Genomic DNA, 23,179 nt, shown 5'->3' with positions numbered 1-23,179 from the left:
GACGTCGAATCAGCGCCCTCTGGGGGCAGAAAAAGGAACTAAAGCATGCCAAAATTTTGGCCCTCTAGCGGCAAAAATGTGAACTAAATTCTCGATGTCGAATCAGCGCCATCTGGTTTCGGAAAAAGGAACTAAACCTTGCACCAATTTTGGCCCTCTGGCGGCAAAAATGTGAACTAAATTTTCGATGTCGAATCAGCGCCATCTGGTTTCGGAAAAAGGAACTAAACCTTGCACCAATTTTGGCCCTCTGGCGGCAAAAATGTGAACTAAATTTTCAACGTCGAATCAGCGCCCTCTGGTGGCAGAAAAAGGAATTAAATTTTTCAAAAATTCAAATTTAAAATTATTTTTTACGAAACTTTACTTACCTTTACTTACCTTTACTTACCTTTACTCGAGCTAGTGGCCATAAGTATATTATTTATAATATATTTATTATAAGGGTTGAAAGGATACAAGGGAGGATGCAGGGAGAATGTCAACATGGGTGTTTGACTCCAGTTGATTCCTAAATCTTATTAGAGCAAACTGAGAGCAATGACCGATAGCAATCGAGGTTTATTCTCTGATTCCTGCTACAAAAAGCCTGTGTCTGCTTTAAAATATAATTAATGCGATCGATACGGGACGTTGGATTGCAAATGACGGGTTAAGTGCGAATTCATTGTGTCTTCGAAAGTGGGTTAATTGCAACGATCGTGGTGCTATTCTTATCATTGAGGGAACATTGTTTGTCTTGTATTCGGCTTGATTGGATCTAAAGCTGGCAATTAATTAAATTTCATGATTTGAAGTCGAAGAAATGAAGGACAGCTGATTTCAAGAAATTAAATAAACAAACTATAGTACCATTAAAATGATTCACAGATTCGCAATTCAGAATTCAACTATTCCCCAAATTTTTGCCAGTACCTTTGCAAATTTAGTCTACGAACCTTTCGCAGCTGTTAATTATTCAATTTCAGAATCGCGATGTTACGATACGTCAACCTTTGCCTCGTTTTGGCATCAGGACGCTTGGCGTCTCCGTTTAAACCGTGACAAGTCGAGAGCCGGGCCTGAAGTGGCACTCAAGCCGATGAAATTTACTTAGCGAGAGAAGTAACGACGTCACTGTCCACTCGAACAGACTGCTGGAAGAAAGAGCTGGGCAGACGCTGCGCCGCGCCGGCTGGCAAAGCGAAAAAAGGGAAACGAAGCTGAAGAGAGACTTGCTCCTTAAACGTTTCGCAGTTTCGGGTTACCCAGATGAGAACCTTTAATCTACGTTACTTTCCGGTAATACGTAGCAAAATTTTTGCACCAAGTAAATGAAAAATTGAAAGTTATAAATAAAAGTAGCTAAGACTTATTAAAGATATTAACAAATAGTGTCTTTAAAATTTAATGAATGCACTACATAGTTTTTAATTAAGAAGATAATCTAACGATTAATTAATTAATCTATAAATAAATTTATGTTTGAAATTTTTATTTAAAATTAAAATAGTAATTTTTGAATGTTAATTTGTAATAATGTGAAAAATTAAATTGCTAAAAATAATTAAGATATGATTTATTATACATGCTACGAATGTGAAGAAATTTCAAAGTAATGTTCAAACACTTTTAACTGTTTGAAAAGGATTAAGAGAACAAAGAGCCATATAAAGTTATTATAAACGTAGAAGCTTATATCCGGTAAAAAATTCATTTCATTTCTCTGAATCCTTCAAGACAAGCGAAGCGTTAACTCCAAACGGAAGTTTAAAGGAATTTTTCCATTTCCAGAAGCTTCAATTATTCAGGAAGGAGAATATAAAGAATTCGTTTTTCATGGTATATTCAACAAGTTTAAAAGCGATGCGTCAGCTTCAAATATTGACAAAAAGAGATAAATTATTTTTCAAACGAATAGTTTGCGCAATATCGTGGAACAAAAATACTGTTGCACGATGAAATTGTAATAGTGAAGGATTGATCTCTATCTTTTCTTTTTTTAAATCAATTAAATTTATTTTTGAATTCAATGAATTAAAAACTAATGATACAATGAATTTTCCAGGTATTCGTTAGTTAAATCCTGTCTAGTGAAGAGGAAAGGACTTTCACAGGTGACAAAATTTACTTACTCTCGACTAACGACATCATTGCCCGCTTGAACAGCGATGTCAGAGAGAATGACAGAGATGGTGGTGTGAATAGGGAGAATAGGAAAGGAAAAGCCAAGCTAGGAAGAGAATTCACGGTGCCAAGTCGCGTACCGGAGCATTAATATTTGCGTGGTTCATTTAACACGGCAAACTAACCATTTTGAAGTATCTGCTTCGTTTGCTGCTTGAAACAGATTTCACGTTAGTGGATAATTTCTCCCAATCTTCCAACGATTTGCTAAATTCTGTTTAACTTGACAAGCGGGATAGAAAATAGAAAAGTAAACTAAAAGTTATTTATTAAATTGATGTATATGAAATGGAATCAATAAATTTAATAATTAAAAATATAAATACGTATTTACATTTTTATTTTTCTTATTTTTTTTTTTTTGCAAAAGAATTAGAGAAAGTTGTTCAAAATTAGAGAAAAATGTTTGAATAAAAATTGAAAAAGATATTACACAATTTAAATAATAAGTTCCAATTTGCAAAACAATGAAGAACTTTTCTCTTTCTTTTCTCTTATACAATTTCCAGATTTCAAGATGCACACTATTTTTGCGACAGCCAGTATAAAGCGATTACAACTCGGGGTTTCATAAAGGCGAACTGCGACGATAAACTACATAGAAGGATAAGAACACCATAAAAAACGTAACGTTGCCTCAGAGTTGGAAAAGGATCCATTGGTAGCAGTCTTATCGTAAGATACTTTCCTCCTCTGACTCCATATAAAGCTTGATAATGTTTACACATCAACGGTGAGTATCGTGTGTTGAGAAGCATTTTTCGAGGTCTTGAAAGGATTTCTTTCAGGGGTGACATTCTGGTAAAAGAAAATCCTCTTCAAAATAATCCCAGAGTTACGAGGAAAGTTATAGCGTTTCATGAATTGTCGGATACATACAATGCTCTTTTTAAATATAAGAAAAAGTTCTACATTTGTACGGTATCAGAAGTTTCTTCAACCCTTGGACGGCGGACCATGGAGAGAGCCGTAATTTCAGTTCAATTTCGGATTCTATGTTCTAAATCTGTACAATTTGAAAATTATTTTTATTAAAATTCGTATTTAATTTGTGAAGCTATAGTTCTTCCAAATCGTAGTTTATGAATTTCTAAATACTATGATAATACACTTGAAAATATCTATAAAATTTCGCCAGCATAAATCAGGAAATAATAATAGCTGCAGCTGTTGTTGATTGCGAATTCGTTCTGTGTACAATTTTTCCCGTTTCGTAGTATCGTCTAGGCCGAGATAGCAATCTATTTCGCATTAACGTGATACCACACTTTCGCAGTGAAAGAAGAGGATCATCCCTTACATGTTTTTCTCGCCGTAGAAGGGATTGCACGTTCTTTTGTTGTCCACAATCCAAGCTGAAGTTTAGTCGTAATTGTACTTGAGGATTTATATTAGATTTCAACGAATTACTTCCGGTTAAACTAAAGAAATCTCTACAGGAAAAATAAGAAAAAATTTCATTAACGAAGAAAAGAATGATTAATTCTTTAAGAAAATAATTTCTTAATTGAATTTTAATTTCAACCTTCGACAGAATTTTACCACAGAGCATTGTTAGTCTTCGTACGGTCTGCTCGATATTAATTCTGCTAAGAATCAAGTTGAATCAGCCAAACAGTAGCTAGCGTGATCAGCATCGTACATCTGACTGGCGCACTTTGGCTATAGAAGTAGCCGGCTATGGTGGCTGTTAGGCCGAGTCAGTATCACGACTTGGGAAACGTGCCACGTTTAAATTGGATTCTATTCTCGAAGGAGTAGCTGAGCTAACGGATTCGTGGTTGGCAAACGGAAGTCTCCTGGCACTTCCTCCGTCTTCCTCCGGCCGGTAGGAATTTCCAATCCTGCCAGCTACCAAGGAAAAAAGCTACCATGTTTAGAAGGAAACTTGTATTAACCCTACTACCAGGCTACCAGTTTACTGCTGCACCGGCACACCCTGTGTATCTTGTAAAATAATTCTAAAGTTTGGGATATGAAATTCAATTATTCAATAATTTTGCCTGTAACTATTAGAAGAAGAAGAATTTTTAAAGGAACAATTCAAAATTTAGTAAAGGAAACTGATGTGAAATAGAAAATTAAATTAATATTGAGGCTCTCTCCATGGTCCGCCGTTCGAGGGTTGAAAAGAAAATTAGCTCTAAAGAAAGGACGAGCAGTCATTGATTCTCGATCGAGTGAATTTATAACTATCCTCTGTGCCTTCGTTCCAGCTCGTTTCCCAGCTTCACTTAATTCCATCATTTTCCACCTAAACCATACGCCATTAGTGCAGTCACGAACCTGTGATAAAACGCGTCGTTGAGTAGCTTGTTTACGCAGCTCTCGCATATTACCCGACGCGTACAGAAATTAAATTGCTTAAACTCGTTAGAAGGGTAGCGTTATCATTTACCTTTTGGGAATTTTACCATACAGGTTGTCCCGCTTAACTTGAGTAACTAAGTTACAACTCTGAACGGTGGAAGGTAGAAAAAAATGAAATAACGTCAAAAGGAATATCATTTAACTTATTACGATTCTGGAGAAAGATATTTAATATTGAAAAATGCAGAAATGAAACTGAAAAAATACGAATTTCAGCATGATAGTAGAGAGACCTGCGTTCGATATACGGGTCAGCTGGTCGTCGACATTCCAGAACATTAATTTCAGAAGTGTTTCTATTCACACCCCTGCATGGGTTCATTGGCCCGTAAGGGCTCTTTTCAAAGGGCGCTATGAGCCTCGTACGAGGAGGGAAGTCTCTTTGAAACCGTACCACTGGGCCCTAGTTTAATATTAATAGCTGCATTTGCGGCTTCGTATGAACGGCATTTAACTAACGAGACGCCTAGATTTGGTCATCCTACTCCTTTACCCTTTCTTTCCTCTTTCTTTTCCGCCACTTGACCGACCACGTGGCAGTTGACCCTTAAACGTACCCTCTGTAACCACAGTGTGGCAGCTCGATAATTTCTGCCTCTCAGGCATTTTCGAAAAAACGAGCAGTTATCGAATGTATGATCAAGAAATTAGTTATACAGCAAAGAGGAAAGTTTCGAAGAAAAATAGTCTCTGGTATGGGCCTGGAATCCCTTAGAAATTTCAAAATTTTACGATCTGAGAAATTCTGAAATCTGAATAAGGAATAAAGATAAAATAAAAATTCGTCAGCTACATTGGAAGCCGTCGAACAGTGTTAAATTGAATCAGTCTACGTACATTCCCATTACTATCGCTTTATTCGTCGAATCAGCTGGCGCAGTAAGCCCGGGAAATGCTCATAAATTTTTTCCTGTTGCGGCAGATGAAACGGGTTCCGTTTCATTCGCATTGTCTCAGGGAGCGTAGCGGAGGCAGCGGCCGTAACTGGGATGCAGTGGATCGATCGTGCCGAGCCATTGTTTCGCCTCAGTGTCGCTATCAATCGCGGTAGACGTTCATTATAACGGCATTAAAAGGCTTTTGAAACGGCGGTACGGGAGGCGGGAGGGGAAGAACGATTTGCAGAAGGTAGGAAATTGCAGCGAAAGCGAGGGAGGACGAAAGAAATAAGGGAAAAGAGAGCCTGTTGCTGGTGTTATCAGCGGAGGAGACCGAGTTCGATGTTTGTTCCGTTTCTTCGATGTACACGCGTCGACGGCCAAGGGACGATCTCGAATTGTAAAAGCGGTAAAACAAGACATTAGCTTCATGGGGTGGAAGGAAATAGGGAGGGGGGAAAGGGTAACCGCGGACCTGGACCTTCTCCAAAGCCGAAAGGAACTTCCGTTCCTGTTCCTCGTTGTTAGACCCGTTCGTACAAAACCAAGATTTCAAAGTCGGCAATAAACTGCCGCAAACTGGGACGCTACGATTTAGCCGGTCTCCGTGTTCAGTCATTCGTTATTAACGTTTCAGGAGTTTTCAGGGTATTCGAGTCCTTTGCTCGGTCTACCTCGTCCTCTCTCGCTTCCACTTGCTCTTTTTATCTCTCGCCACGGGTGCGTACTTTATTGCAGGTAAAAATGAATCTCTAGCACGCTTATGCTGCGATACACCCAGCGAAATAACATTTTTCACGTTTCATAGTGTAAAGCTTCGTTTTAAGAGCCTTTGTAATGGAGCGTTTATACGAGACTTCTTTGAAAACAGAAGGTACACGAGTATGGGATCACGTATCGATGAAGATGGAGAACAGCGGTTCTCATTCGCACGGTCAATGTTTATATAAATTTTTATCAAAACACTCTGTGAAACTTACATTGCCATCACTAAAGTAATCGTGGACACCCTCGCAACTCTAAAGTCTTAATCCTAAAATTCTAGAATTCTAGTATTTAAAAATTCAAAAATTTTAAAATTCCTCAGACTCCAAAATTCCCTAAATTTCAGGATTCGACGAACTACGAAATCCCTCAACTTTCAATTAATAATAAAAATAAGAAATGTCTGTAAATGTAATTTCATATAAAAGGAGTCATTATATAAATAGTTATAATCGTAATTGATCTGTACATATGAGAGTCACTCCATATGATACATTGTTGAAACTAGCCTACCTGTTCAGAGGAAGGTGGGCTCGTATGGTCCATTTCTGCGATAACCCAGATTCGAAAACAAAAAGCTTTTGTCTGGACGCTGAATATCGCGATGACGCACTTTGATAATCAGAAAGACTTTCGAGAACTTGCATTCCGATAAGGTGTCGGGTAATCAGACCACATTTTTTTATCTCAACAACAGTTGAAACAGTTGAAATATATAAAAAGAAATGAATAATTTTGTGTGCCCCGAAATAAATTACCTGTATTTAAGATGTTTAATCAACGACACTGTACGTTTAAAGCTTTACGAAAATTACCTTAATGGAGAATCACTTTATAGCTTTCGTACAACACGATAAAGTTAAGGAGCCGATGGTAATAATCGACTATTCAAGTTATAATATACTTAAAGCATGTTTTGAATGCTTACCTTATCGAAACGAGTATCATGGCGAATATCAGGTACTTTCCAAGCAGCGGCACGACCAGCGACGTAGGTGGAATGATCTCAACGACCAGCAGGAAGAACACGTGAAGACTGATGAGAATGGAGATGGAGAGCGTGACCTGTAATGGTAAAAAAATTTGGTTAGACTTAGCCCTAGTTTCCACGGAATTTTAAAGGAAATATTTATATTATAATTATTAACGTACAGTGGTATCTTCGTTAATTTCAATTTAATTTACTTATATTTACAGCAGGGAAAATTTTTTAAATTTTCATCACAAGCTCAGATAAAAAATTTATATGTGTCTTTTAATAAATTAATTTTTATAGCTTCTCAGAAGCCCAGAAGTCATTTGATCGAATTTTGAAAAATGTAACCTGATTTAAACGATGGTTATCATAATAATTCTTTTTCCAAGAAAAAAGTTACATGAAAATCTGAAAAATTGTACGAAATCTGTCGAGAAAAATATGAGAAAATGTAAAAGAACTGGGGTGCGATCCAAAGGGTCACGTACTCGAATATAAGCAAACAAATCCCTGAACTCCGCTGTATCAACACCGACTATGCAGTGAGATGAAATTTGCAAGCAAAAACTCGGTCAGTTTGTGTGAATTAAACTCCGCCAGTCAACTTGCAAAATAACTTGGAGCTTGTACATACCGGATCGTCCAAGTTGATGTTTGCGCAAGGTATATTTGTATGCTCTTGCAGCTACAGTAATTGAAGAGAAAGTGAAATTCTCGTAACTCCTGATTCAGTCTCCTGTTTTTACATTTCACTTAATGTTCCCGGGTTAAATGAATCTAAATCCTTTTTTTTTTTGTAAAATTAAAAATAGTTGCCCTGATTTTTTTCATAGAGAAAGGAAGAAATAAAGCTCTTAATGCACTAAAGCCAGAGATGCGTGGCCGCTAATCAAATTAACGTCGAAATAGCCAATATATCAGTGTCGAAAGATTAGAACGTTGCAGGATATAACGATCGGATTCATCGTTAAATGCAACACGGTCGTCAACAGTAATGATCGTTAACTGACACTGCATTTTGCCCGTGGATGCGACGTGATATGGCTTCCTGCCCACGAGTCATCAGAATCGACAGCTAACATGACAAGCATGTTCCTTTATTGTTCACATAATACGTATTTGTGGTTTCGTACAAGAACTACCAATATCAGTATTTATAAAGCTGAGATATTAGAAAAAATTCATGTTCAAATAAAAATATTATTGTTTAATAATTCATTTTTCCAATATAATAGTTGAATAACTTCATAAAGTAAATCAGTAAATAAATTAAATAAGATCTGGACTTCGTTAAACAAAAATACTACTGTGTTTAATCAATTATGGTGGATTGTAATATGTTTTAAAAAAATCAATAATTTTGTGTTCTTCGAGTAAAGTTGAATCCAACTGAATGTTTCTCTCGTTAAACGATTAAATTCACAACAGGAGTCACTGTACATCGTTCAAATAGAAATTCAAAGTTAAATTCAAACGATAGCCTCGGGTGCAACGGTAACGCGATGTAATCAGCGCACGATGCAGTAGTGCAACGGAATGCAATCGTGGATTGCGAGCGCTAATGGGTTAGAATCGCAGTCGTACTTTCACGAGATCCAAGCCTTTGTAAATCGAGCGATTATTAAGGGTAACCATCGAGGAAGGCGGGTGCATTCCTTGCCACGGTTAATCACGGTGATTAGTTTAAGCGATCGCCGATCGAACTGTAATTAGTGGGCCGAGACTCTCTGGAGGATAGGGATGGAGATACTTGGAAGGCGTCGGTCACAAATGTCGGGACATTTAGCTGGCACCACGACCGAAATGTCAAACGATTCGATGCTTCATTGTAACACGACATTCATTGATCGTTATTCGTTCGACACGAAAATAAACGCCCCCGGATTGAATTTCACCCATTTCTCAACGAGTCTCTGGTTTCTAAAGTTATGTACACTTTCAGAGAAAAATACTGAAATAATTTCAATTAAAAATTAAAATTAAGTTTTAATATCTCACAAGGGTAACTACCCAAGTGTTACACTCACTTATTAATGAAACTTTGCCTCGTCGAGCTGAACATGCCTATACCCCCTTTTGGGGGCAGACGGCTAATTGTTTAAAAGATATTAACATTTATATTTAGTTACTCCTTACATTCTGAAATATGACAAACTCACACATACAACTCGCAATCTAGAGATCCACGGGTCAAATCCTTGGTTCCTAACATTTTTCTTTTTTTTAATGATAATTTGTCTCTTTTTGAATAACTATTACATAAAAATTATAATAAAAAAAAAAAAAAAAATTGTTGGGAAGCAAGGATTTGAACCGAGGACCTTCAGATTGCGAGTCACAGATCCGCTCCGTGGTTAAACACATGACTCGCAATCTAAAGGTCCTCGGTTCAAATCCTGCGTCACTTTTTTTTTTTTTTTTTTTTTTTTAATAATGATAATTTGTTTCTTTTTGAATAATTGAAATTGTATATAATTCTAAACTAAAATTCGCTATTCTATTTTGAATAACTTAAATTCTATACAAATTGCAGTGTATGTAATTAATTATTATTATTAAATAGCAATGATTAATTATAATTAATTCGACAATTTATTTTATTTCAAAAGTAACCAAAAATCTGTGAACAAAAATATTTTGAACATTACCATTAATTTTGATAAATGAAACATTTTGTTTAAAAAGGATATATGGCTACCAGGTACCTCTGTTCAAGGCCGGATGTAGGCAACATAAAAAAACAAATGGGCCACCCCATGAGTAGGGTAGTTTACATGATGTCCCATGCTGCCTGACATTACGAGCAACGGTACGAAAAAGCTGGTAAGCGCGAAGCATGCAATTTCGTGGACCATGGTGGCTACGGAGTCAATCACCGAATGGTGATATTGCTTATCGATTCTCTCGGATTGATTGACATGCCTCGAAGGCCGAATGGCTATGTATGCGTTCCTCCCTCCATCTTTTTCCTCAAAAATACAACTACCCCCTGTCCCCATCTCTATTTTATTTCCTTTGTTTTCCCCTATCGCAGGGATAGAATGGATTGTCCAGTGGTCACTGGCTTCAACCAAACTCGTTAAATACTCGAGTATCAAGTCTAAACTTCGATAACTAACGAGAGAAGTTGTTTAGCGAATGTGAATTGTAAATTTGTTTATTAAACTTTTAATTATGTATTTTGGAGGTCCAATGAAAACTTATAGTTAAACGTATAATTTCTAAACAAAAGAGTTCTATATATTGATAGCATAATATTTTATAATAATTTGTCACTTCCACATTTGTAGATATCCAAATCTAAAACTTATATTTTTGAATATCTCTTCTCGAATAAAAAGAAATCAATAATTTCATGAGCTTCAAAGTAAAGTTCAATAGATTTTTCTTTTTTTTTTTGACAGAAAATTTTTATAAAGCTACAAGGTACGTATTTATTCTGCCCTCTGCCACGTATCGAGAGCGGTGTACAAAGAGGATCCTTAGGCGGGGTAGGTTTTCGAGTAGGGACAAAGCAGGGAAGCAGTGAAGTGTGGTGTGTAGGAGTAGAAGGAGTAGGTGGAAGGTAAGAGGCGATGGAGAGCAAGAGGCCGTGGTGGAAATGAAAAATAGTCCACGTCGTCGAGCGAAAAGTAACTACTAGCTCGTAGCTACAGATAAGGGAAAATAACGAGGCCGACAGCCGCGCGGAAGAGAACTAATTCGGCGCATATTTCACACGCGTCCGCTTTCGCGGCAGCCTAAGTATAGGTAAGCACGCCCGTTCTCAGGGATAAAGGAATTAATTGCATCACCCCGCTTCGCCGTCCGTCTTTTTCTTTCCGCTCGAGGCTCACCCATCCGCCACCCCCATCACCCATCCCTCAAAACGCTCGATCCATTCTCCGCGTAGGTTGCTTTGCGGACCGCGTTGACTGGCGTCTGTCAATTCCCATCGACATTTTTCCGTGTACATTTCGCGTTGTTGACGCGACGCTTTATATATATATATATGTACAATCAAACAACTAATCACAGAGGAAAATACGAAAGAAGAAAGGAATCGATACTCGAGGTCAATCGTTTATAAAGAATTATAATGCATTTTTTGAAAAGAAACTTGACTTTGGAATCTTTCCTCTTACAGTTTTCCATGGAATTGGAAGAAAACACGTATTGTCTAAAAAAAGAGTTAGAACTGCAGTAGATAGGTTTGGAACAGAGGGATCGGTCGCATGACGGACTTTGGTTCAATAAAATTTACATTCTGCGGAAACCCAGCTTTCCACCGAAACTTTCCTCACAATGATTAACGACCGCCATAAATTCTAAGTTTCTCCATCGGATTTATATTCGTTGCCACGGTTCATTCGTTCGCTCAAACTCAGGAAACTAGCGATTACAATCATTCCACCGATCCTTCCCTTCTGTTTTATGTTTATTGCAATAGAAATCATATTTGCTTTGGTTCAGATTTTACGATCATGAAATGCTCTTGGAACACCGTGTGCATATTGGATTACAAAGTAATATAAAATAATATGTACATTACAAATTTTGAGCCAAGTTTCGGTGTCCAAGAATAAAAAAATAAAAAATTGATTCTATAATTTATAAATATAAAGGTTTCTAAAAGGTAAAGAAAAATCCTACTATTTGACCGTAAAAATTTTCTACACTCAGTTGCTGAAGAAGTTAACGGGCATTCACCGGGTCCACGACAGATAAAGGAATTAATTGCACTGCGGGAATCGTGACCGCCAGCGATTTTAATCAACGGTTGGTGCGGTTTAAGGGACCGGGATTGGTCATATCTCTGGACGTTTAGGTCGATGGAAGACAAACCTGTGCGTTTACAGGCAGCGAGTTTTAATTAACGGCCGACTCTTTGACGCAGCCTTTCTTATTGTTCGCGAGATATTGAAATATTCAGTGCGGATCGTTTTGGATGAAACTTTTCACCTAGCTGCTTGAAACCTCTGACCTATGTCAGATGAAGATTCCACAAGTTTCTAGTTATCCTCTTATTAATATTATATTATTAATTTTTACTCACCTTCTCCCCGCTGTCGCTGGGTAGATAGAAAGTCAGCACCGTAAGAAAAGAAATCCCCATACATGGTATGATTATGTTCACAGTGTAGAAAAGTGTTTTCCTTCTCATCGTTATATTAAACGTAATGTCTAGGTACGGCTCGTCGCAGCAGGTGTAAAATTTTTCGTTTCTGCACAAAGAAGAATAATTTTCATATTATTTTATTGTACAATAGACTCTCAAACTAATGGAATGATTCTTTTTTATTTTAACAGATCGAAGTTGTAAATTTATCTTCTTAAACGCCCCCCCAAAAAAAAAAGAAATTAAAGAACAGGGATTTAAAGAGAAGACAATTATTAAGTTTTACAATATATCTTTCGACTTCAAAAAGTTTAAGCGATCTGCAGTACCTATTATGAGAGTTAATCTAAATTAAACACTTCCGGGATGAAAGTATAAGTATGCTTTAACTTCAATCGCTTTGTATTACGAAGAAACTTTCCTTACATTGCAATTTGAAAGTTCGTTGAATTTCATAACCGGTTTTCCAAAACGTTTCGCTACGTGTAAAATTAACGATTATACTTTTCGCAAATGTTTGTTTTTATAAATTATATTCCAACGTTCCAGATTTTTAAAGACTAAAAGGATTATACATAGTTTTTTCTTTTTTTTTTTCAAAGACAATGAATAGGAATGAAACGCTGGAATCCGATTTTTCATTAAGGTTTATTCAACAGACAACGATTTTGCTACACGACCGTGCTAAACGCGAATCGATCGAAATTCCGGTTGCAATTTAGAACCGTCTGACCATTGGTCGTTTGACTACAGCAATGATATTCCCTTTACGTGACAAGTCGTTTAAATATCCACCGAAAAACCGATTCGATCCGTGAGTCACGTCGCGCGGAGAAAAAAGAATCGGATATCGACTTTCCGTGCGGTTCACGTAAAAGAAATTTAACGAAAGATTATTAAATACATTAATTAATATTAAAAGCTCACCTTACTGCAGGTACTTCCAAAATGTCCCATTCTACCGACATGTAGAACTCGGACAGATCGACCCCAACGTCCACCACGTTGCTTCCCGATTTCTCGTCCATGTGTCTTAGGTCGACCTAAACGAAACAAAAGAGCCGGAAAATTAGCCTCGCTCCACGATCAGATTCTCGTTCGATTAGGATATTTCATGCCCACGTTTAATTTACTCGGAAAAACAAACGAGACTGCTGTCTGGACACCTTGGGACGATTAAAAATCAACCGACAAATTACCATGAATAATATTTGAAATTAATTTTGAATACAGTTCGTCGGGCAAGGTATTTCCGGACGACAGTTCGCGTATACGGGCTAAGTACGAACAATAAATTCCGAAATGAAAGTTAAAGTGCATGTCTCGTGATGCACTTAGTGTTCGCAAAAGCGCAACGGGAGCAAAACACTAATAAATAGTCTGGACGAAAAACGGGCGATCCAAAACACGAAGGCCCAAGAAAGAATCTATAATAGTCAACTATCAGCGGAACGTCCTCTTCAACTATGCCTTCGCTTTCAACTATATTGTGCAGCATGACGAACGAACAAACAAAGTCGACACTGAAAAAAATGAAAACTAATCGCTAAGCAGAGTCCTAATTTTGTTGGAGAAACGAATAGTCTCGCCGGGTGATGTACATAAATTTTTTTTCTTTTTTAATTTTCTACGATTCTTCGATCATTCGGACACGATCGACAACTGTATCCGAACGCTATCGATAGGATGTTGTTATTGTTGCACGCGCGATTTCAATGATTTCTCAGCGTTCGATTCGATCTCATTGGCGCGAGCTTATTTTTCTCTAAGCGATTTCAAGCGAATGCTTCGAATTCAAGCGGTAACTTGGATGCACGATACCGTGCAAAATTCTTTCATGTATATCTCTCTCCATGCTATACAAAGGTTCATTTACTTTACCTACCGATCGTGGAATTTCAAAAGTTCAATTATTTTCTGGTATTCCATCGCTCTATTGCGTTTCAACCAAGTGTATAGTCGGGGGCGGAAATATAGCGCAATTTAACGATTAGACTGGATATTTATGACATATGAAAATACTTAGAGTAAAATAAAATATTTCAAAGTATTTTTAGAAGAAAGTATAAATTTAAATAGGCAGGTGCCTATTTTGCTTAGCGATAAACGCGGCCCTGTTGGTATTAGTAGATCTACCTAAGTGCTAATTCCAAGTTTACATGGTATGTGCCTCAACAGGACCCGAACTCTTTATCTTCCCAACACCCGTGTTTCGCTGCTTGAATTTTATGTTTTCTCACGGTTGAACAATTTTACGACAATGCTATACCTCCCAACCCGACTATACTACCATCTGGTAATAATACGCCTCGTACTCGAAACAGAATGGATATTCGCAACAACTTTCTCGCAAACTTAAAACCAATAATCGTTTAATAGAAATGAATATAATTGAAGTAGTGTACTTTGTTTATGTATATTTTTATGACAATCTGAATGCGACAGCATTAACAATAAGATTGCAAATGAATGAATATAATTACAAAGATTACACGTAATAGATAGGATACAAAGATACAAGTCAACATTAAAATAGAAACGTAACATGTATATTAAAAATAACAGATGCTAAGAACAATAATGCAAAGCAACAGTAATACAATAGCTATAAAAAATGGGGAACTAATAAACGTAATTAAAAATAATATAAATGGTTGATATAACGTTATAGGCTAAAGTCTGTTATGAAAAATTAAATAATCGATCGGTAGCTAAATTATTGATTAAAAATTGTTCATTCAACGTTACACATCGATCTTTTGCACGGTATTGTTGATCGCTAACTGTTTAATCTGTTGAACGTTGCACATCCAAAACATATTTGTATGCACGTAAAACAGTGCACACAAGCATAACTTCATACATATACAAAAGTATCGACAGAGACTTCTTAAGCAACGATAATACACAAGAACGGTCGCACAATTAGCGCAATATTTATACCAATAATTCTTATGCAATTGCTTGGCTATCGGCGTTCAATAATTAAATACAACCGACGATGGTGTGCTCAACTTCGAAACTGCGAGGAAATTCGTTTGAACGTGTGAGTGTGTCTGTGCGAGTATAAAATTGTTAAGTGTATATGTTGTGAGCATGTAAATTGTTTAAATCAGTGTAATTATTTGATTATAAAATTCAGTGGATATTTGATAAGATAATCGAGGAATTTTATGGCTATTCTTGGATTTCTATTCTCTGTAGTTAAAGAAGAGTGCTATCGTCAGCAGAACGGAAGCAAAGTCTAGAATCTTGCATCGAATCGATAGGAAAGACGGAAGGATAAATATATTCAGAATATATTCTCTTCATAGATTTCACGGTAGGATTCGGAAAGCACTCTCATCTCAGACGAGAGCACTTGGAGAGGTTGGCAACTTTGCCAAATGTCCTTTTTGCTGGCTGCGAATCTCATCGATTGTTTTCTTCCACCTTTTCATAATATTTCCGTTCCTCATTCTCGCGTCCCCATTATATTTGATATGTTATTAAGAAATTTAAAACGAAAATCATTTGACAGAAATGTTTTTAATGAATTTCAAAATTATCACAGTTTCACCATTTCTTCTATTAAAAAATAATACTAATCCATATTATTAAAAATAAAAAATATGGATAATTCTGAAGCCTGAAATTAAAACTGCTTCGAAAACAAGAATGATTGATGAAGCCAAATATTACAGAATCATTGAATACATAAATCATTTTCTAAGCAATTCCAACTTGACCTCTTTTCATTCTCTGGCTATAATAAAAGAATTTATCCCCGCGTTTAATATAAATTTGATAAATATTAGATCTCAAAATTGGTAACTTTTCATTTCTTTTTCCATGGAATTACAGGAATCATATTTATTGATTTTTATTAATAAAAATAATAAAATTCAGAAGAAAATTTAAGCGCCACTAATATCTTCTTAAGGAAAATTTGCTTTATAGGGTAGTTGCGAAGAAACTAAACTGAGAAAATTAATGGTAGAAAACACGTTCGGGCTTCGGTGCCAGGATCCAGTATCGGAAACCGCAAAAGTTGGCGTACTTTCGCGAACGGTACAAGATTCATCGCACCGTGAATTTTGCTTAGCTAGTCAAACCGAAATTAATCGCGTTCCTTTCTGCCAGGAACCGCAAACATACATACGTTCGTAACATGTAGCTAACAAGCCTCCGGAGACCACTCAACAGGTACACCGTTTTATCAGCCACATCAGAGGCTTTCTGGTAAATCAACTTAATCGCGTCTTGCGTGTGTAAATATACGTTCCCTTGATATTTGTTCTACCTTTGCTTATGAAAATCATGGCATCTAATTTAAATTCTATTGAAACTTTATGACACTATTTAAAAATTAAAAAAACAGTCATTGAAGTGACTGGGCAGGGGTCAAGGTTGGCTTGGCAGCCTTAGCAAAAATGGTCCCTCCTTAAAAATGTGAACTGTCACCATTCTAAAATTTCTCAATTCCTCTTCTCCCTATTTGAGACGAATAATCAAATAATAAATAACTGAAACATTAAACTACCGCGAGAATATTAAATATTATATGATAAATTAATTGGCGCCAAATTGGAAACGTAAGTTAAAGTGGCACAATTTGGGCAACTCATTTCCGTATGTATATTTGCATGGACATCAGCATCCGGTTTATCGCAAACTAAATTGCACAAATATATGCTGAAATTTTACTAGCACCCCGTGAAACTAATTAAGGCAATTTGACGTTTAGAATGATAAATGCGCTTCACATCTGTTTACGTGTATGAACGTGACGTTTACCACGATATGGTAAACTAAAGTCAGCCAGACGGATGAAATTAATTAAAAAGCCTCGCGAGCATGAAAGATTATTTTCATCGGCCTGAAAATCTAAATGAACTTTACCGGCGGTCGTTCCCGGTTATACTGGCTGAGGGTTTAATACACTAGAAAATAGCATCAAAGTTCACTTTCGAGTGGTGTGCAATTAATCATGAACAGGCTGGTTGCACTTTCTTAATAGAAAATTTATTTCAAACATTACTGTATTTTTAATTGTGTTCAAGGAATTAATTGACTTTAGTTATTGAAAAATTTGTTTAACATTATTCTAATTATTTTTTCATTGATATTTTCTTATATATTTTCAGCAATATTATTGTAAGTCCAATTACCAAAATTTCTTCTGATCAGTTCAAAAATAAAAATAAAATTTTGTCAGACACGTGTGAAATTGTCTGATACTAATTAAGGTATTAATTTCTTTAAGAAAGGATTGTACAAAATTAACATAGATTTGCATTGTTCCAAGCAAATGAGCTTTGACTAATCTTTTTTTCACAATTTCTACGGTGACAAAGGGTGGCAACCCTCCGTTGTCATTTGTCATCAGCACTGTAGCAGTTCGTCGAATCGCCAGTGATGAATCGCACAAAACGAATGATGGATGTTCCATCTGCCCTAGTACGTTTGTTATTTTTTTCAGAACTATTAATGCTTCGTCTTTAATCCCCTATAGCCGTTACGATTCTTCTTATTGAATACGTATTTGAGACATTTTTTTATAAATTCTAACCTTACGCTAACATAATAAATATTATAAATATTTCATAACTATTTATTTATTTTATTTTATATTCAACCTTTCCTGGTCAGTTTGCAGTTAGATATAAGAACAAAGGAACCAAGAGACAAATGAAACTTCATTGAGAAAAATGTGTTCCCGGAACTATTAACAACTTTATTTTTCACATAGTAACATCTATAACTGCAAACTGTGACCAAAAGCGTAAAATCCATTTACGAAGGGAATTCTGGAAAAGTCGTTATCGGTTTTTCCTCTCCCAAGTTCTCTCCTATCAGTTTTACTCTTAGTTTCAACGTCGAACGACAAATTGCGTTTGATGGGTCGATCGAGTTTCGAAAATTGTATTCCTGGAAAAAAGGGTAATATCGAAGAGATACGTTCGCGTTTACCATAGCGAATTGAAAGAACTATTTAAAATCTGATTTCTAAGAACCATACTAAACTATACAATAACTGATGTCTTAAACCAAAACTTTATTGTCAAAGAGATTTTAAACGATTTTGAATCGTGAAAAATATTCTAATAAGAACGAAAAAAAAAATACTATGTGTATTCACAATTTCTAAAAGTTCAGAGAGAAGTAAAAAAGGATACATGAAATTTTTTGAAAAACTTCTTGAGAAGTTAAAAAGGGTAGGATAAGTTTTTGAGAAATTTCTCGAGAAGTTAAAAAGGATATCGGAAGTTTTTTCAGAAGTTTCTTGAGAAGTTAAAAAGGATATTTCGATTTCCTTTGGAGAGGGAATTCACGTAATCTTGCCACTCAAAGGGTCAACCTAGATCGTCTGGCTATAACTCGCGTGATTCTCCAGTATTCGACGGTATATTGGCTTCTTTATTTTGAGAACTGTACGGAATCTCGCTTTATCGGGAACAATTCGATCCTCGCGAGACACTCGTTAAACCGGCGTCCAACAAAACGTATTGAACGCCTCGTTTCTTTTACGAGTTTCTTTTAAGAGATCATCAATATAACTCGCTCTCTTGAGTTAAGTTTTATTTCCATCGAATCGTTGCATTACGTTTCTGTTCAAAACTAAAGTTGCAGAGCGCTGAACACGATGGACTTCTCCAAGGAAAATTATAATTAAAATAAATTAAAATAATAAGTATGCATCTTTATCGCAATTTAGCAGCCTGCTGATTTTCTATTCGCGTATGAAGAACAAGGCATGCATCGTCGCGCGAAGAGGAAGTAACCTGCCGGAAATAGCGCTGACAGGAGCTGCAGATCGAGATAAATCGAGCTAATGAATTTCACGTTGAAATAGCTTCGTCTGATCAGGCGGAATTATCGAGCGACCTACATTTTACTCTTGTTATGTGAAGATTCAGAGACGTTAAATGTTCATTGCTTGATTTTTCCACGGTATTGTTCTGTAAATCGAGAACAATGCGTGTTAATTACCAAGTTTGGTTCGTTAATGAGCTTCGATATAGCCTAACGTTAATGATTATTTACAATAAGTACTCTTCAATTTTGTTTCGTTTTTCAAACATCAGTATTTGAAATTAAAATTCCTATTTTATTTTGAAAAATTATGCAATATTGCAAATTGCAAAAATTGTAATTATGAAAAGAAAAGAGATCTATTTTTTCCCTAGACTCTAGGGAATAACTTGTGCTGTAGCATCAGCCGTAGATCCCCTTTAACAGGCCCTTAGGGAAAGGCACAGTGTAGTCACGGCTTTAACTTGGCAACGGCAAGTCGCTGACTTGTTGAGTGGCTCGTGTCAACGTAACCCGGTCACAAAACGTACCGATATTCACCTCGTCTACTACACGAAACTTGTGATTACTATACGCTTTGCTCTATCGCTCTATATACGCGTGTACAGTCAGCAAAATTTCCCCAGCTCCATATACAAGGTGTCTATCAAAACAGCAACTATCCTATCAAATTGTTCTAAAAATTTTTAAATAACGATGATATTAAAATGTTATCGTTCCATAATTCCACAATTAAAAAATTCCAGCATCTAAAATTATAAAAAATTTCGAAATTCAAAATTATTAAGGAACCTCCAGAAGAAAGTCCAAAAAGAATATTTCAATTTGGAATATCTTTACTTGCATGGAGAACTACCCAAGTGTTACACTCACTCATTAATGATAATTTGTCTCTTTTTGAATAACTATTACATAAAAATTATCATAAAAAAAAAAAAAAAAAAAAAACAGTTACCTCAGGATTTGAACCGAGGACCTTCAGATTACGAGTCATGTATTTAACCACGGAGCAGATCCGTGACTTGTAATTTAAAGGTCTTCGGTTCAAATCCTTGGTTCCCAAAAAAAATTTTTTTTTTTTATGATAATTTTTATGTAATAGTTATTCAAAAAGAGACAAATTATCATTAAAAAAAAATAAAAAAATGGATCTCTAGATTGCGAGTTGTATGTGTGAGTCTCTCATACTTCTCAATGTAAGTAGTAACTAACTTTAATTATTAATATCTTAGACGAGCTCTACAAGCTGGCAAAGTTTCATTAATAAGTGAGTGTAACACTTGGGTAGTTCCCCTTGTTAATTGATACGACAGACATAAGTGAATAAGATAGTGCTAATTAATCATTCGATAGAGTACATGATTGCAACAGAAATCCCAATCGCTCAACCGTGCCACTCTATCTGCTTTAGGTAACTATGCCTGCGACTAGTGATCTTAGGGTAATAGGATCGCCATGGCGCGTCGTCGGCTATGCACTTTGCGTTAAATCCTATAAGCGTGTTACATTGTTTAGAAGGGTAGTGGAAATGTTACTGCAGGCGAACAGTCTTTGCTTTCGAGCTTCCTCGTTCCCTTCTGGGTTCGATCCAACTGCTTGCACATGTCCTCCTGTACAAGCTGATACGGATGATCAGTCACCGGTGTACGTTGAAAGGTACGTCTACGTTATAATAGAAGTGTTTCAGTGACAGGTGGTCAAACCTTTTAACCGTGAAGTGACGGGCCAAGTCTGAAACGATCTTGATGGCCTTGCCACCCCTGTTCAAAAGCCGAATTCACCTGTCTTTGCATGCACGGTTGAAACATCCAAGCATCGACGAGACTGACAGCCTGTTTGGAAGAGATACGCTCTTGTATGTACAAGTGCATAGGATTCCCTTGCTATACTCCCGTCCAGAATATCGATCTTCTCTTTATTGCGCCAGCAAAGGGGAGAGTCGCGAGAAATCACGCCTAAAAGAGAGGCTAGCCGCTTTGAACTCCTCGGTTTTCATGGTCCAATGTGTTCGTACTTTTTCATTTTCAGCACCAGACAGTCTATTTAACATCTAATAGATTTTTAACATTCTGGTAAACATTCTTTAAGCGAAAACTTTTTTACGAGAATCGAAATTTATTTTTAAGGAAGAGTAAAGTTAAAATTGAACTGAAAGCAAATTTTTGAAATTGTATAAATTTTTGCACCCTTCGTTTCTCTCCCGCTTAAGAACATCAATATCTACCAATGAAAATACACATACACGAATTGCTATGCTACCATAGATACAATTCAAACAATACTAAATTATTCCTGTCAAAATCATTTTTAACTTCGTTCTTCTTTTCTGACATACTATATCATGCTTCAATCCCTTCGATTTCCCTCCCCAAAACCATAATTACATGCAACTCCTTATTTTTTATCGAATTTTCCAGCCAAAACCCAACGAATGCTCACGCGACTCGGAGAATAATGCCGTCATCTGCATTCTCGGGATTTTATTATAGAACCGCGAATATGGAATTTCAACAAGCATTTCGTAATCACAATCTAATAAATTTATCGAGCCATACGAGCGGAGAATATAACGGTTAAGTTGGGTCAGGTTAGGTTAGCTTTCGAGTAATAAATGGATTCTCTATTTTTTGGAATAAAACAGATTAGAAGATTAGTATCCTTAAACTCTTGCCTTATGATACCGAGAAATTATTGTAATTTTTCGAAAAATATTGAAACGAATAATTCTTTCCCTTTTTAAATTTTTAAAATGATTAATATCTCTCTCTCCATGGTCCGCGCTCATTGTCAAAAGGACATTTTTCATAGTTTCTCTTTTTTTTTTATAACTGAAATAAATGCCAGAAACCTATCAAGAAAGTTAAGAAAAATATACCATATAATATTTTTAGTTTTTAAAATCATGAGGCAAGGGATTATCTGCATTTCATTTTATTTTACGAGCCGACGATATTTTCGAATTTGGGCTGACAAAAAAAAAAAAGGATTTACGATCAAGCATTCTCATATTTTCCACGATTTTACGAGGACCGCGGAAACTATGACAGAAATTGTAGGACGTTAGTTGGCAATAAAGTTTCGGAAACAAACCGAAACCGAAAGAACGGAACGGTACGACACACGTTCCTGCTTGCTCGACATTTTTTCGGGACTCGAGTTTTTATGGGGACCTTCCCTCTTGTATCTTCCTTCCTCATTTTTTTTACATACAATTCTTTGTTTCGCTACACACTCAGCTTATAAGCGATGCTTCCATGAAACATGCTCGACCATTTTCATGCTACGTATGCACAGATATGTATAATATACGTGTGTACGTGTGTGTTCGCCGACGAATGAAAAGAACATTGAACTTCGTAGCGTTCCTTTTCGCGTTTCTTTCACAGAAAACGATTGAATCTGTGTTTCTCTTTTTCTTTTTCTTGTTGACCCTGATGGAAATTTCATGTATCTTTGAACGAGAAGAGAAGGTCAATAGAATTTCACAGCGAAAATTGTTGAAATATCCATGTTTGTTCATTAATTAACATCTTGATCAATTTTCCTGTGCGATATTAAGTTAACTTTCTGGCTGATGGTATAATGTGGAAAAACTTTGAACTCTCAAATAGAGGATACAAATCTTAAATAACTGATACTCTTTTTTTTGTGGAAAAAGAATTCCAAAAATGAAGTAAAATAAGACATTCTGAATAATTCAGAGTAGTACACTATTGCTCAAAAGTACCTGGGAAGTACATTTTAAAAATGGTAAAAATCAGCGATGAAATTACAAGAATTATGTTGTTTCTGTGTTTTTTAAAGAATTAATAGTGTATAAGTGTGTTCTGTTATTATTAGACTTACATATCGAATTATTCATAGATTTTTCAAAATGTATTCCAAATTTAGCATCTGAAATTATTTAAAATTATCAAGTTAATATAATTATACAATTATCTTTCAAGCCATCAAATTACTAATTAAAACGAATCATTTGATATGCAACAATCTAATAAAAGACGTGTGATGATAAATGTATCATGTAGAGAGTCTGCCCGCAAATGACCCACTATTCCCTACGTGTGTCGTGTATAATGTCGTCCAAAATTGAATGACAGCTATGATAAATAAACAATCGGATCCCAGGAT

General features: G+C 36.1%; 1 protein-coding gene across 5 annotated transcripts in view; it reads right to left on the bottom strand.

The window, feature by feature from the left end:
• The window catches only part of nAChRalpha4 (nicotinic acetylcholine receptor alpha4), an 81,910-nt gene that overhangs the window by 12,037 nt on the left and 46,694 nt on the right, over positions 1–23,179 (bottom strand). For 3 of the 5 annotated variants that reach the window (XM_034329684.2, XM_076689734.1, XM_076689737.1), the window contains 3 exons: positions 13,181–13,296; positions 12,191–12,359; positions 7,108–7,244 (listed from right to left, as the gene is read on the bottom strand). In XM_034329684.2, coding sequence (XP_034185575.1) covers positions 7,108–7,244; positions 12,191–12,359; positions 13,181–13,296 — 422 coding nt within the window. Of the gene's footprint in view, positions 1–2,676; positions 3,173–3,201; positions 3,598–3,691; positions 4,018–7,107; positions 7,245–12,190; positions 12,360–13,180; positions 13,297–23,179 lie in introns of those variants that run through there. The other 2 variants (XM_076689736.1, XM_076689735.1) reach the window with 2 other exon arrangements.

The sequence above is a fragment of the Osmia lignaria genome, chromosome 8 (genome assembly GCF_051020975.1).
Source record: "Osmia lignaria lignaria isolate PbOS001 chromosome 8, iyOsmLign1, whole genome shotgun sequence".
In the NCBI taxonomy this organism is placed as follows: Eukaryota; Metazoa; Arthropoda; class Insecta; order Hymenoptera; family Megachilidae; genus Osmia; species Osmia lignaria.
The sequence above is the reverse complement of the archived record's forward strand: the minus strand, read 5'-3'. Positions and strand labels throughout refer to the sequence as shown.